This window comes from Dendrobium catenatum, unplaced genomic scaffold, assembly GCF_001605985.2.
Source record: "Dendrobium catenatum unplaced genomic scaffold, ASM160598v2 fragScaff_scaffold_1638, whole genome shotgun sequence".
In the NCBI taxonomy this organism is placed as follows: domain Eukaryota; kingdom Viridiplantae; phylum Streptophyta; class Magnoliopsida; order Asparagales; family Orchidaceae; genus Dendrobium; species Dendrobium catenatum.
The window spans coordinates 1,682,754-1,699,263 of NW_021320100.1; the positions used below are offsets into that span (position 1 = coordinate 1,682,754).

Consider the following 16,510-nt stretch of genomic DNA (forward strand, 5'->3'; position numbering starts at 1 on the left):
TGTTTCTCATTTAATGGCCAACATTCTAGACCATAAAAAAAATTATATTGCACTAATCTAAAAGCAAATGCAATAATTTTATGTACATCCTAAAACAAATTATAACCAAATATCACATTATTTTTTTACCTGTTTAAGCAAAGATATTAAAATCAATATGAGAAATACTTCAGCCATTCTTCTTATGATTATCTCGAAATAATAAATTTATATAAAAAAAATCTAAAATCTCTGGTTTAGAAGTTTCTGGATGAAAAAAATAAAAAAAAATGCAATAACATGATTATTTTTTTTTTACCTCATCTCTTAGATTTTTTGGTCCTCTTTGCAACTTGAGATTTTCTTGGTGCCTTCTTAGGTGCCTTTGCAGAAGGTTTCTTCTTCTTGTTCGGAGTGACCTACAAAAAGAAGATATCAAATGGAGGCACATTATTAGTTTGTAAGACTGAAAATATACTCGTTCCTAGTTATAGAAATCTAAGGCTTCGTTTGGGACAGCTTTCTTACTGTTTTTAAAAGCAATTTTTTAATAAACTAATATAAGAAATTTGCTTTAGAAAACTTTAAGAAAACTATCCCAAACAAAGCCTAAGTTTTTGTTTGGGACAATTTTTTACTGTTTATTAAAGCAGGTTAAAATTTTTGTACTAAAAAATTGTTTTAAAAAGCAATAAAAAAGCTGTCCCAAATGGAGCCTAAGACTTCGTTTGGGACGGCTTTTTTATTGCTTCGGCTTCATTTGGGATGGCTTTTTTAATGCTTCTTAAAGCAGTTTTTTTGTACACAATTTTTAATTTTTGTATTAAAAAACTACTTTAAGAAGCCGTAAAAAACCCGTCCCAAACGAAACCTAAGTCACAAGCAATGAGGATGCGAAATGTAGCTTAACATAGTATTTAGAGAAATCAAAAAGGTCAGAAAAATGCTCAACAAAAAAATTAGCAGGCCATGCATGCTTCAAAACCTTAAAAAGTAAACGAAATAATCAGATAACTTGCTCCAAATCTAAAGACCAAAGGAAGATAAAGCAATAATTGCAAAGCTCCAGTACTAGAGCTGAGGAAAAACGACAGATCCCAGTTTTCTTACAATTATCAACAAGAAAGCAGCAATAAAACCTTCGAGGATTGACGAATCACGAATCAGATTAGATCATAGCAATTTTGAACACTGACAAGTAATATATAATTCTCATTTTTTTAGCCAACATGACAGGAAATTATCTACAAGAAAATTAGGTACAAAGTATTACCAATGATTTCTCAGTTTTTCCTCTGGCTCTTTTATTTGCTTGGCCTTCATTCTCATTGTTTGGATCACTTTGTTGGACAAAAACCTTGGAAACTTTCTCCCCCTCCTCATCCGAATAAAAAGAGAATCCATCAAGCGTGCCTAGTCAAAAGAGATCATGATAAACACATAATGTCTTAAGGATGGGGAAAATGTATTCTTCATTTGTTGAACAACATAGATTTATTGCATGTTCATGTAACTACTTGATACATTTACCATTTGAAGAGAAGTATACTTAGGACCAGGAAAACAGAATAGCAAGATTTATTTAGGTTTCGTTTGGGACGATTTTCTTGATGCTTGTTAAAGAGTATTTTAGTAAAAAAATTAAACATTTTGTACTAAAAAATTGTTTTAAGAAGCGATAAGAAAGCCGTCCCAGACGAAGCCTTAGTATCAAGAGGTTCCCAATTATGGTAGATGTAAATGTTAACCAAAATGAAGCTGAATGACTAAATGATTAAATCATATATAGCTGGCACTGACTTGAGCCTTTACGTCAAAAAAATGGGCTGTAAATAATGTTCCAGATTTATCTATTTATTGCCCTTTGTGTTGTTCCTTTCCTCAAAAACTATTATGCTAAAAAGCAACCAAAGTTAGTTGGAAGCTCAAATAGCAATTCTCTTAAATTCAATCTAACGGATATATATCTCTGCTATTTGCGGAACCCAGATTATTTATTAGATTTAAATTGTGAATTCATACCATATAAATACATCAAGAATAGACAAAACATTTACAAATTCAAGGATTTTGCATAATTAAGGAAAGCTGAAAAAAAGAACTAAATCAAGAAACAAACATTCTGACACCTCGCAAGCATTCAATAATAAGCCTGAAAAGAACCAAATACAAGTAATTGGGTTTAGCAATAGGAGGCAAACTGAAATACCTGGGCAGGATTTATTAGAAAATAGATTTTTATAGATAAGCATATCTAGCAGAGATTTGAAATCCACATGTGAATAATTAAAATCAAGGATCAAAAGAAAAGGATACTTGCCTTCAATCAGTGTTTCAGCTTCAAACATGTTTGACTGAGGTTCCAACCTGACAAAATCATTCATGATGGCCTCTATCTGTGCAGTCAACATCCTTGATTAGTTAAATAATGACCAAAGCAAATTTAAAGAATACATGCAAAGCATATCATCATCAACATTATATATTTAGGCTTCATTTGGGACGGCTTTTTTACTGCTTCTTCTAAAAGCAGCTTTCTAATACAAAAATTAAAAATTTTGTACTTAAAAAAAGCTGCTTTAAGAAGCAGAAAGAAAGTCACCCCAAACAAAGCCTTAGTTTCATCCCAATAATTTGAGCTTGGCCCTACAACATTTCAACATTTTTAGTCATATTAAATGTTGCATGTTGTGCTAATACTAGTTCACATAAAACTTCTTGTACAACTTTTTATGCAAATCTTTTGTACTACTCATCATCAACCACAACTAGTATCATGTACCTTTTCCTTCATATCCCTTTTTCATCGATTTTTTTTTATATCCCATACAATAGTGCATATTCTGCTCTGCATTCTACATTCAATAATCACTGATATATTTTTTATGGCATTATTTATTAATATATTCTACCTATAGTCTATAATGTGATCATTGGCAATGTAATACTAATTTTAAAGCATCCATCTAATATTCATTTAGCGCATGCCCAACTTAACTGTTAGATATTCGTTTGTTGTCCGACAAACAAATTATATGACAACTATTTTTTTATGAAAATTTATAAAACTTTCATGTAAATCTCCATGATGTTCTACAACATGGTAGCCAAGAGGCGCCTCATTTAAAGCACCTAATTTTCCAAGCATTTAAATTTTTATATCTTCATCCTTTTGCATACTTAGGCTTCGTTTAGGACGGCTTTCTTCTTGCTTTCTAAAACGGCTTTTTAGTACTAAAATTTCTTGAATATGATATTATTGTATTAGAAAGCCGTTTTAAAAAGTATTACGAAAGCTGTCCCAAACGAAACCTTAGTCTATGCTATCTAAACTTAGCAAACTTAGCAGCATCATCATAAAATCTTATTGATTCATCTTTGATATTTGCACGTTTCAAACAGTAAGGACCATGTACTTGATTTTTGTTCTATTAGTCATACGCACCAAAAATTTTCTTTAGCATCCTCCTTTATTAACTTCTCATGTAATTCAACTAACCTTACTCAATTAGAATTTCATATGCATACGGCACTAAACTAATCAAATTTTGGCATTACCTTGATCCCCAAACTTTACAGACTGGCATTTATAGTTCACACATCTATATAAGTACATGCCATGTACTTGGCTTTGTTATACTAATCCTCAGCACCAAATCTTCGTATGCCCTCCATTGTTAACTTCTTGTATAGGTCAAAACTAATCTTACTTTATGAAACATACATCAAGGAACCTTCTTAAAATATCTACCGCCAGAGCATCCAAAAGAAGTATAGAAAGATATTTGATTTTTGGTCTAACATAACCCTATTGTGAATGCTTGGTCAATCCACAATGATCTTAAATACCAGTCATTACCACTATCATACATATCCATAATAATTTCCTTCTCCACAACAATGACACTTAAAATATTCCCCTAAACGTCAACAAGTTTAATCTCATGATATTTGGTCATATGCTTCTTTATGATCAAGATAAATAATATTAAGATCATTTCCTTGTTCTCTATTTATTTCTACTAGTAGCTTTGAATAAAAGTAGCAAGCAAATGCTATTATATTTTTGGTTTAAAACCAAAATAATTTCTAAATACTAAGCATGACTCTCCGTAACCCTTGTTCCATCATCGCCTCTCCAAACTTCATTTTATGATTCATCCATTTTACCCTTATGTTTAGCACTTACATAATTTAGGCATAATAAAAACTCTTACATAAAATCAACTAAGTACAATGGTAGCTTCCTAAGAATGAATGATTTATTTAGTTTATCTTCATGTTGTTTAAAGATATGAAATTATCATAACAGCTGACATTTACAACATCATAGGTAAAATTTTGGGTGATTAATCATTCAATATACTTCAAATTATCATTCACTACAGCTTATTTTTTCTTCAATGACCACCATCTTGATTATGTCAAGCTTCAAACTGTAGACCTCTTCTATAAGTATATGCACTTCATTTATCAGGCTACAAAAGCTCAGTGATTTTTTTATCAATTCCAATGAATTTAACTGAAAGAAGAGTTAGATAACGGCAATTTAAAATGGAGGAAGAGAACAGTTAAATTAAAAACTTATGAAAAGTAACATGTCTTTAAAGAGTACAACGTATAGTTGCATGGAGAAGTAGTTTCATTCATAGTATAAAGTTTAATCTACAAAGAAACCATTGTTAAGTAGATGGTTCCTCGTAGAAGTGGAATTAGTAAAAATCAATTAAAATAAAAATGTCAATTGTTCGGATAGAGTTCATTTAATTCAATTACTTTTAATTCAATTACTTGTAATTTGGATGGAATCAGATAATGATCTTAATAAATTAAATACAGTTTTAAACATGTTAGAAACACACTGCAGAGAGCTCAAAGAAATTCCAGTAAAGGTTTGCCAACAAACCTTTGCTTCTGATTGACCAACACTAACCTGAGCAGAAAAAGAAGATACATAGCATTAAAGTCCAGCAGTTGGAATGAAAGGAAAACCAGAGAAACTAATAGTTAAATTGCAAAATGACAGGTCAAGATTGTCCTTTCTGCTCTTGTGAAGATTACATACAATGCAAAATGTCCTTGAAGGAACTATTGTTGACTTATATATGGTCCCTATCACAACAAAAAGGTAATAAACAAAATTAATAAAATATTGACAAAATAATAATCGAGCTAAAATCAGCTTTTAAGGGAGTCCAGTTCCATAAAGTTAGGAGAGGAAATGAGAGATTAGTCCAATAATATGAAACGAAAAGAACTGAAACGCACAACCTGAGAAGGAAAACATCGCCATATAAGTTAATGTACTGAAGTTTTAAGAGTTAAATAATCCAAAATAGAATAAGTTGGCACTAGGGATCGTAAAAATGGTGAAAGAAAACAGGCGCGGCATGAAGAAAAAAAAGGCATTATTTTTCATTCATCCATTAATTTTTTTGTTTATGTGTGAATATGTGAAGAAATTTATAAACCGATCCCCTCAAAAGTACCAGATAGTATAGATTGAAGGCCTAATAAGTAATAATATTTCCAATCAAAATCTGAATTATGTGTTCAATATTCTGAGTGTCCTCTAAATTTAGAGGATAAATGTTGCTTAATCTAATTTATAGCAAACTCAAGCTTTAGTCCAAGCATAGTAATAAAACAAATCAAGATTGTCGGCAGCAAAAATAAAAAGAGGAGGCAATTACTGTCTAGCAGACGCCCCATTTGAAACGGACAGCAGCAGTCCAATTGATCAAGGAGAAAAGAAGAGTGAAGAGTAAACAGTGTCTGAATAGTTTAATGCGTCCGATTCTCTAAAAAATGCCATGAGAAACATATTGGATAATTTTCCAGTCATCAGCCTCATATCTGTCACTGGGAGGGGAAAAGGAAGAACATTGTAAACAGGCCCGTCATAGGGGTCCAAAGAGGAGGCAGGGAAGAAGATGAAAGGAAGGATCCCACAAACCTTCCTTGGACAAACAACCCTCTGCTTGATACTAACTGCACCAATGTGGTGTGATGGAGTAGGGAATCTAGTATATTAATGTCATTGTTTATTTTCATTTAACTTGCATTCATGAGAAGACAAGTACAAGAAAAAAAAAAATCTTCTGCTTTCACTGAAATTTGAAATATCCAAACAAATCCTTAAGTTATAAATTAAGATCTTTTACCGAATGAGGGGCATGCTAACGTTTACAAATGAAAGAATGATTGTATGGTTTCCTTTATTTATCATGATCCTTCCTACCAAAGGGATATAAAAGGAAAGAAGGGACAGAGCCACAACATGTTCCCAGAATGAAGTTCATAGCTATGGAGAAAGATGACTTCATTTACTATGTAAAGCATATGGGGAAAGTCATACTCTTCGAAGCTTTATAACCAATACCTTTTAAATCTAAAAACAATTCATTATTCCCAGAAGAGCCTTTAGAAACTATTATTCGCCCGACAGCACCAACATCACCACTTAAATCTATGGATTCGCCATCACATTCAACAAGTGCCTGCATCAAATAAAGTCATCATAAAGCCATGCAAGCACAAGGGATTCAATACAAAATGACACGTGCCCATGTTAATATTAAATTAAAGGTTTTGCCAAATTTATTCCATGTAAAACAATTTAAAATCTTGTTTCATACTATATTATCAAGCATTTAAATGTCTATAGCTTACCTGTGAGCTGACCACATTTTAAATAGTACATACCAAATGATGCTAATTAAAAGTAGGGAGATTTATGCATAGGCCACTAAACTATTACTGTGGCATGCAAGATATCAAGTCATTAGAGAGACATTTTGATCCCCTTAACTACAAATAACGTCACACACAATTGAAGAACATAGAACAAACAGAAGTTTTTTTTTTTAATGGGAAACACAAAAAACAAGGAAAAAGTATGGGGTCAAATCTAGTTAAGATTCAATAGTATATATGAGATATAATGAGATGTCCTTCCTCAAACTCGAGAATGCGGCAATAAAATGAAATTGAAATTGCAATGTTACTAGTATACAGTGTTTGAAATGCAATGACATCAAGTGCTTGGACAATCCTCTGTGAGATGAAGGCAGCAAATACTGAAGGTGGTGAATAAAGTGAAATTGAAAGGTTGGGAGGTGAATGTTAAAATCCCAACCATCCCTTTGGCCCTTGATCCCGGCCAAGGATGGAGATTCGTGGGAGGCTCACTTGGATTACGCCAATCTCCTTCCATATTCGGGTGGCTGATTTAGAAAGGATTATATTAGCGCAATTATGAATAATTTTGTATTTATTTGCTTCCTTATTAAGATATCCTGCATAGATCTATAAATAGGTATAAATTTGTGTAATAATAATCGAATCCTTTTTCCCTCTCCAATTCTGTGAATTCTAACATGGTATTAGAGCCAATGGCATTCATTGCCGATTGAAGAACGATCGTAGAATCGTTGGATGAGGAAAAAAGAAGAAGAAGAAATCGGAGCTTCCAGACGCCGCTGACGCTGCCTCCAACTCGGACGAACGCAAGCAGGCAGAGTCGGCACCAGGCGGAGTCGAACATTTAGGTGGAATCGGCACCATAAGGAGGCAGCACCAGGCGGAACGGGAGCAGAGCTACGAAGCTCTATCCGACTCTCGCACTACCTACGAACGTTCGAACAGCCAAGAAGGAACTGATTGAAGTATCGTAACTTCAGAAGGGAGAAGTCGTAGAAGGAGCATAGTCGAACAACCACGAAGGAGCCGAAGAAGCACCTCCTGCGACGCACCCGAAGCCGAACAGCAACGACGTCGAAGGAGCGTAGTTGAACAGCCACTAAGGAGCCGAAGAAGCGACGCGTGCCTACACCTCCTACGATGCAACGAAGCCATAGACGGAAGCGGACGAAGCTTGCGAAGAATTGAAGCACGTCTGACTCACGTGTGCGAAAGAAAGGCTTGATGCCCTAGCTTCTCTCGATCCGAGTCCTTTAAAGCTCGGTTCAGTTCTGTTCGGTTTACTAAACCGAGAGGTTATTTAAAAAAAAAGGCCCTTTATTGCCATAACTAAAGATTGGAGGGATCTTATGTTTTGAAAGCCTTCATTATTGTCCAGAATCAAACAGATAGTCTTCATTACTATTAAAAAAAAAAGCCAAATTTTTGAAGAATATAGGTTCCCACTACCGGCCTTCATTGCCGGAATTATGAGGAATATTGGTCCTTATACTGGCCTTTATTGCTGGAATATTGAGGAATGCAGGTTCCCACCTCCGGCCTTCATTGCCAGAATTTTGCCAATATATTGTCATGCCTTCATTGCCGACATTCCCTTGAGAATCGAGAAGGAGACATACCTAAAGGATAATTAATCCACCCTCTCTGTTGTCCCACCACTAGCCTTTATTGCCATTTCTGGTATCTTGAGGGCTATTGTTCAACGCAGCCTTCATTGTTGCCCTTACAGGCTTGATTGATATAGCCTTCATCGATATCATTTGTCATTGAAGCTAATTCTCCCACAGTTTTAACCAAATAGAAGACTATGGTACACTAAGAGACTTGATAATTCTACTGGACTAATTACCAAGCTGGGAACGACTGATCTGTATTCCTCAGCTTGAGGGGGAGTGTTAAAATCCCAACCATCCCTTTGGCCCTTGATCCCATGGCCAAGGATGGAGATCCCACCGTGGGAGGCTCACTTGGATTACGCCAATCTCCTTCCATATTCAGGTGGCTGATTTAGAAAGGATTATATTAGCGCAATTATGAATAACTTTGTATTTATTTATTTCTTTATTAAGATATCCTGCATAGATCTATAAATAGGGATAAATTTGTGTAATAATAATCGAATCCTTTTTCTCTCTCCAATTCTATAAATTCTAACAGTGAATGAGGGCAATCAAGATAGTCATTTTGGAGATGGAGGTGGCACAACCTGAAGGTGATGGAAAGGGAGCATGGGATGGCAAAGAAGGCCACTAAAGATGGTCACATCCATCCCCCCTTAGAGGTGGAGATGGCATGACCTAAATATAGTGATGAAGTGCCGTGGGAAGGTTGTAGAAACTACTAGAGCTGGTCAACTTGGCCCTCTCTGGTAGGTGGAAATGACACAATCAGAACTTGAAAGGTAACTTAGAGTCAAGGGCAACTTGAGTCCATGAGAAGTACAAAGTTAGCGAGCTATTAGAGACAGTCAAGGCAATCCTTCTAATTGAAAGTGGGATTGCACGGTCAAAATCAACAACACAATTGTAAGTGATCGGGATGGCCTTACTCCAAGATGGAGGAGATCGAAATAAGTGATAGAGCAGATGTACAATGATGGGAGACATTAAGCGGTGGGCAACAATAGGCATCAAGCAACGTGTCGAGCATTAGGCATTTAATGACAATGGGCACCGGGCAACAACAGACAACATAAGGTCAACACAATTATTCCCATTGAGAGAGGAAATACTAGATGATCAAGAGTCATTACAAGACTAGAGACGGCCAGGACAATCCCTCTCATAGAGTGGGGAGTCATGTGACCTAGAGTCGACAAACGTCAGATGAGGAAAACTAAAGACAATTAGCTAGAAATTCATGCATTTGTTGAAGCTCTGAAATTCTCCACAATCCAATGACTTCTACTTTGATTCCCTCTCCTGAAAGGAAGGAAACAAGTGAACCAGAATTGGCAAAGAAGGTTGGATGTGGGAAACGAGATACAACCAATTGACTCTCCAGGTGACGATCAAAGCACAAAAACTATCTGATGACTCCTATATTGGTTAAAAATGACGAGAATAGGTAGAATCAAACCTTATTTACAGATTTTTCAATTAAAATTTTAATTTCTCTCAAAAGTTATGATGATAGATCATAGATGACAAACCTAAAGGTGGATTAGGCGGCCGACAATGATGGTGTGGATGGCCTCCATCGATGAAGCCTATGATCAACAAGTTATTTGTGTTTAAATAAACCAAAACTTGTGCAATTAGGTTAACTGCAAAAAAGAAAGGAAAAATAAAATCATTGAATCTCAAAAAAAGTACAATTTAACGATGAACCACGAAACTTTAAGCCACCACCATCTCCAGCTTCAGTTTGGGCAATAGACATTAAATTGTTAATGTCATTCTTTAATTTTCTGATTGGCTCGGGATGATTGCTTCTTTCTACAAATATTACTGAAGATCACGCTGGAACGCTTGCAAATTTCAAGTGCACTATATTTCCTGATTCTATTTGCATGCTTACCTAAAATCAAGTTCTATTGCATCATTTTTTTCCTCGTTTCATATCAGACAAAAGATTAACAACTTCAGTAGCATGTTATCCTCAGCTCTACACCTCTATTTAGGTAGAACATTATCTCTTCTATGCATATCTCACAAATAGTTTATATATGATAATATTAGCTAATTGAACTAACGAAATTTTACCAAAAGGACAAGTTTTGTTTGATGGATGAGGTAAAGAAGTACCTTTGAGCGCTGCACCTTCTCAGGGAATACCAGAGGCAGTCGTGACACCTACAACATGGCAGAAAACCCATCCATAAGTTTTCTAATGAGATGCAAGAGATTAAAATATCATAAAAAATAGTGGTGAGCATACAATATAGAAAATTGAAAAAGTGGGAAGGAAAAAATAGCTCATTTTTAGGGTCCACTTTGGTATCCTACATGTTAACCATCAAATGTTCAATTTTCAAGTAAGAAAAATCAGTTAATCATCTCAACCACAAATAAAATGCAAAATAAACAGATGGCCAGACATGCATTTAAAAGAAATCCACACTGAAACATCACGAAACAAATAGAAACCCATGTTAAATATGCATGACTTCCTCAAGAAATTCAATTAATTTCAAGGGACAATCCTATCGCTACAATAGGTTGATATCTTACTAAAGATGTCGCAGGCTTCGCTTTTGTATCTTCCTGCCCATCCACAGGTGCATCCAACGCTTCTGTCAAGGTAGGGAAAACAACAAAAAACAAATATGAAAGGAAAATGGCTTGCATAATGCTTCGTAAATAATTTAGCAACATAATAAATTAATTCCAAATAATATGCAAGCAAATGGGAATATTACCAGCTTTTGGAATGTGAGTCTTCCTTTTATAGGTATTGGGTTTTCCAGACTTAGAGACTGGAGTGTCTTCTCCACTACTAATCAGGACCGTGTCCCGTTTCTTTCTAAGCCTCTCCACTTCATTATGCCCATCATGGGATGGTTTTGGAGTAACTTCTGGAGAGGTATCAGAACTAAGTTCAAAAGAACGATCTGGTGCCTGCTCCAGAGGAAATAAAAATCAGGCAATCTGGTTAATATTAGTTGTCAACTATAATGCACTAGTTTTTATTTTTCTTTGAAAAAAGATGCGTACAAAGTTGAGCAATAGCAGAATAAGTAAGTTTATGTCACCATTAGGAATTAAGAACTAAGCATATAGCAATTCATTTTGCAGCAACTCCGTATCACATACTGTAAAAATGCAACTTTGAACAGATCTTTCCATTACAGATCTATGGTTTGTTATCACGAAGCATTAGAAGAACTGTCATCGAATAAAAAAATTAAAAGAGCGTTTAAAAAAGAGGAATAATATTCCAAGATTGTACAAAAATGTGTACCAATTGCAAGAGGAGGTCTTGGAAATTATTGATATAGATGTATACCATTCCAAGGCCCATAATTGCTTAACAAAGCATATCAAATGAGTACGAAATGAGGTTTTCTGAAAAACTTGGACAAATTGAACTTGCTCAACTAGAAGGAAATAGAAAAAAAGAAATTCATAAATATAAGTCACTTGACTTTGAACTATCACTTCAAAGAAATCACTCATAAGTTTCCTGCACAATTTGGGCATTAGAACATAAAGTGGACATGAAATTATGTCACTTGACTTTGAACCATTAAATTTCTTGACAAAGACTGATGATGATCATGATTCTCAGATCACAGTATCACACTATTGAGATTGAACATATGATCGAAAGTTTAGATTGTGGGCCTCCAAAAGGACACCGCTCGGTGGGGGACAGAACGCAAAAGGTACGATCGCACTATCCCGTTGGACAAAACAGTTGCAGACCTTTGCACTTTTCGCAAGTGGCCAATGGGAGGGCAGATAAGATCATACATATGATTAAACATTAAGGATAGCGGCTGAAAAAGAAACTGGAGAAAAAACAAGACTACACTCTGAGCATGCAAGAGATAAAGATGGAGGTGGTGTCATCCATATGATGCAGATATGTGGGATTTATAGCCTTTCAAGAATAGAGGAATTACCCACCGATGAGGCATAGTATGGGACACCGATAGTAGTAGCCTTGAACCCTAAATCATACTTCATGTAAACCTTTGGTAAACTTGAAAATTTTAGATATAAGAATTAACAATTTCGAGGAAAGTAATGATTCCTTAATGAGTAAGACATAACTTTTGCTATGTGCAGAGCTTTGGTAATTCATATATCATTTTATTGCAATATGTTGATGATGTATTGATCAAAGAAGAGAGAAAACAAGAAATTGACAAGTTGGAAAAAATATTGTCCAAGGAGTTTGCAATAAAGGATTTGGGTGCTGCTAAACAAGTCCATAGGATGGAATTACAAGGAATAATAATTTTTTTAAAGCTATCACAAGAAGACAATTTGTGAAATGTGCTTAGCAAATTCAACATGCAAGATGTCAAAACTATAAGCACTCCTTTGGATAGTCACTTTAAAATATAAAAGGAATAGCCTCCTTTGACAGAAAAGAAAGAGCGCATATGAAAAACATACCATATGCTTTAGCTATTGGTAGTTTTATGTACGTTATGGTGTGTAACAAACCTGATATTACCATAGTAGCGGGTGTTGTATATATATGAGTTACCCAAGAAAATAATATTGGAAGGCAGTGGAATGGATCTCATGAATCTAAGAGGAACTGTAGATTATGCTCTAAGTTTCAAGAATTCTAACTTATAACAACACAGATATGTTGATGCTGATATTGCTGAAGATACTGATGAGAAGAAAAACACTAATATAGCTGGCACAACGACCAATTTAGTACAGAAGAACACTGTTCTTTTCACTACCGAGATAGTGTACGTTGTTGTGATCGAATTAAGCAAGGAGACTGTTTGGTTGCAGCCATTCATGGAAAAAATGGGTCAAAAAATGTGGCGAGTGTGTTGCATTGTGACATTTAGAGTGCATTTACTTAGCAAAGAATCCAATTTTTTATGATAGGACAAAGCGCATTCAAGCTTTTTATCACTATATCCAATCAGCTTTTGAGAGTAATATTCTAACAGTTCAAAAGATTCTTCGTAGCTTGAATCCAGCTACTATGTCCACAAAAAATGTTCTGCTCCAGGAAATAAATTGGTGTGCATCTTCAATTGGACTTTCTTCACTGCGAGTGAGGAGCCGATACCATTGTAGTGGAATCATGATGATGGATCAGTGAGATATTGCTGAGTTTTAGAGCATATTTTTTCCCAATGAGAAAAACACACTATGCAAACCTAGTTGTGGAATTAAGTGAACTTGTATCGATTTTTTGTGGGTTGTCGTGCTTTGATCTCCTTCTCTTTTTTTTTTCTTTTTTTTTTCCGATCTCTATAATTGAGTAGATTTCACCTATTCTCCAACAAAGTAGACGTAATGATCAAGCATTAATCCTGAAATACTAGCATCAACACAGGACTCTCAATACACATAAGAGGGATAAAATTTATAAGCACAAAAGCAAATCCCCATACCAAAACCTACGTATAAAGAAGCAAAACTGAAAAGAACTAAGCCAAACCCTAGAATTAGGCTACTGATAAAAAACGCAGTTATACTTGATCGCATTTCTAAAGCAGAAAAAAATATCTCCAGCACCATTCTAAGATTGTGAAAATAATGGATTAAGAAAACGAAAAATTAGGTTAACAACCTTGAATTCCCGAATCCAGTCGATAGATTCACCGCTGGAACTGCCCATTGCTTTCAGTGCCACGTCAGTTTGGGAGCCCTCCGCTATTGCTTTGGTCAGACTGCAACCAGCTTCCTTCCCGGCGTTGCGTAGAAGCAGGAAGCTGGGGTGCAGGGCTTTCACCGGCCACCGGCCAGTGAACGGGTTAGATACGGATTCGAATTTTTGCGATGCGGGTACGCTATAGTAACATTTCGCATGGGCAAGACTCTAAGCACCTCAAAAAGATCTCATGATATTTTTGTTTGGATGAGAAATTTGATATGATTAATTGTCCATTCAAGCTAGAAAATATTTTGATAGGTTGAAATATTAATATCTACAAAGATTTTATGTGATCAAATATAACTCTTAATGTAATGTTTAAATTAAAAGTTTCTACAATTAAGTTCATAAATATTTGACTTTAAAATTTGACAAATTTATAGTTGAAATGAAGGCCTTGATTAAACTAATCCAACAACACTGAACGTTGGCCAATTTGAGTCTAAATGATCTTAAATTAAGCACATGAAGTATGATTAAAATTTTAGGGTATTAATTGAATGACTAAATGGTCTACAAATTTTATATGCTTCTAATCAAATTGAGCAGCTCAATGAGACGAATCTAACGACCTCAGGAACATTTAATTTTAAGGTCTTAAATGCACTCAGATGATGATTAAATGTTATATAAAAGATTCAGTAGGGGTCGTTCGATAGAGTGTTATGAAATTTTAGCTGAATTTATTAAATTGTAACTTCCAAAATATTATAAATAAACTCACATTCTCTATATATAGGTGGCCTAGATTTAAAATTAGAGAAGGATTGGAAATCTGAAGAAGTCAAAGCTATATCCAACATTCACGGTCAATGATTTTAGGTAGCCACCACCATCATTAGAATGTCATTGCTGGAACATCATTGTCTAACTATCATCATTTAATCATATTATTGCTCAGCTATTACAATCTATTTCTCATCATCCGATCTTCATTGTCCAACTACTATCACCTAACCACTGTCATCTGACCATTATCGTCTAACTGATTGATATTATTTGATTAGCGTCATCATCTCTTCATTATTTCTTCCATAATCTCTACTACAATTAAAAAAGAATAAGTCCAACTTTTTAATCACTTCTACTTCAATTGTGGGAAAGAGCAATTTTTTGTAATTTTAAGTATATGGTGGATTATTTGAATTGGCTTAAACCTCATGATTTTTCCATTTATGAATTTTACGTATAAAAACTTTAGTTTCTCATGAATTTCTTCTCTTTTATATGTATGTATATTGGATATTCATGCAAACTTAGACATAAAACTCTTTCTTTATTGCCATGAATTTCGTAGCTAATAACAGTTTAGCATTGTTTGCCAGAATCGTTATAAGTATACCTAGGATGTAAGTGTCTCATGATGATATTCTTCAACTCTTAGAGGAGCTAAGACAATAAATTGTACCACAATTTTATGGAACTCTCCAATTAAAATTTTAATAGGAGGCTAGGAATGATCACCATGGAATGGCTTCTCATTAGTATGATGCAATCATCTGCCACAGCCTCATTAAGGTCTCTTGAATAATGGCAATTCAATACATTATTATTATGTTGTTCGATTGAGTCATAATCTTTTCTAGCAATCTTGGAGGATTTAAATAAACCTCTCCATATCTTGACTAATAGATGAGCTTTCATATCTTGCTCAAGAGAAATTTTCTTTATGAGATAAGAACTTACTTGCCCCTTGCCAAAGTTTTCTAGAATCTTCAACTTTGACTAATGCAGTCTCCATCATTTTATTCTAGTGGTATTTAAGTTGCATGCAATTGATTCATATGATAAGATGTTTTTACTCAGCGAGCATAATGACCACTATAGAATCATCACGCATAATCAATAATCTTATGATCAAGTCTTTTGCTAGGTCTGTCATGTGACTTTTAAGGAATAAGGTTGTGTCTGTCTCTATTTGTTTGACAGAATAATTTTGTTGATTTAGTTAAAGTTTGTTTATCAAATAATTTATTAGCAATTAGAAGATCTTCAAGGACTATTCCCATATATCTAGGATTCGCCAAAATAATAACAACCCTTAAAGAGTACTTTCAAAGATTCTCTTTTATAGCACATCAAATTTTGGGAGTAGATTCAAAGTGTGCTCTTGAGCCTCAACATATGGACTAGAAGAGCAATTATAGAACTTGGAATGTAATATGACATACATAGACATATGGTGGTTAAGATTATGGAATCTTAAAAAGATAGTTTAACTTTAGTTAGTGAAGATCCTAACTTATGTTCCGATGAGCTCGACAAAGACGATGAACATAATTGTTATGATCTACAACAACCATAAGAATTAACCCTCTCTAATGCAATCATGTTCCTTTTAAGGATTCATAGATTTAGAACTTTATAAAAATTAGAAAACTTTTGTTCTTCTATTTTGAAGCTTGTTACTTTTAAATTGCCAACACCTTTTTCATTTGTTCACTAGATAAACCTAGCAATCCACTAAGCAATAGCAAATTGAACGTAGGTTAGTTCTAGTTTATTCATCGTAGGATCAACACTCTTCATC

The 16,510-nt window shown here is 34.6% G+C and overlaps 1 protein-coding gene across 1 annotated transcript; it reads right to left on the reverse strand.

The window, feature by feature from the left end:
* Nucleotides 1-158: 158 nt before the first annotated feature.
* LOC110113343 (DNA-binding protein BIN4) lies at nucleotides 159-14,162 on the reverse strand. Its single transcript, XM_020845894.2, has 10 exons — nucleotides 13,897-14,162; nucleotides 11,042-11,240; nucleotides 10,854-10,915; nucleotides 10,428-10,475; nucleotides 6,362-6,479; nucleotides 5,045-5,091; nucleotides 4,886-4,912; nucleotides 2,300-2,375; nucleotides 1,253-1,392; nucleotides 159-398 (listed from the first exon to the last, which is right to left on the reverse strand). Exons 1-10 carry the CDS (start codon nucleotides 13,942-13,944, stop codon nucleotides 300-302), a joined length of 864 nt encoding a protein of 287 aa, XP_020701553.1. The 5' UTR covers nucleotides 13,945-14,162; the 3' UTR covers nucleotides 159-299.
* Between the last annotated feature and the right edge of the window lie 2,348 nt (nucleotides 14,163-16,510).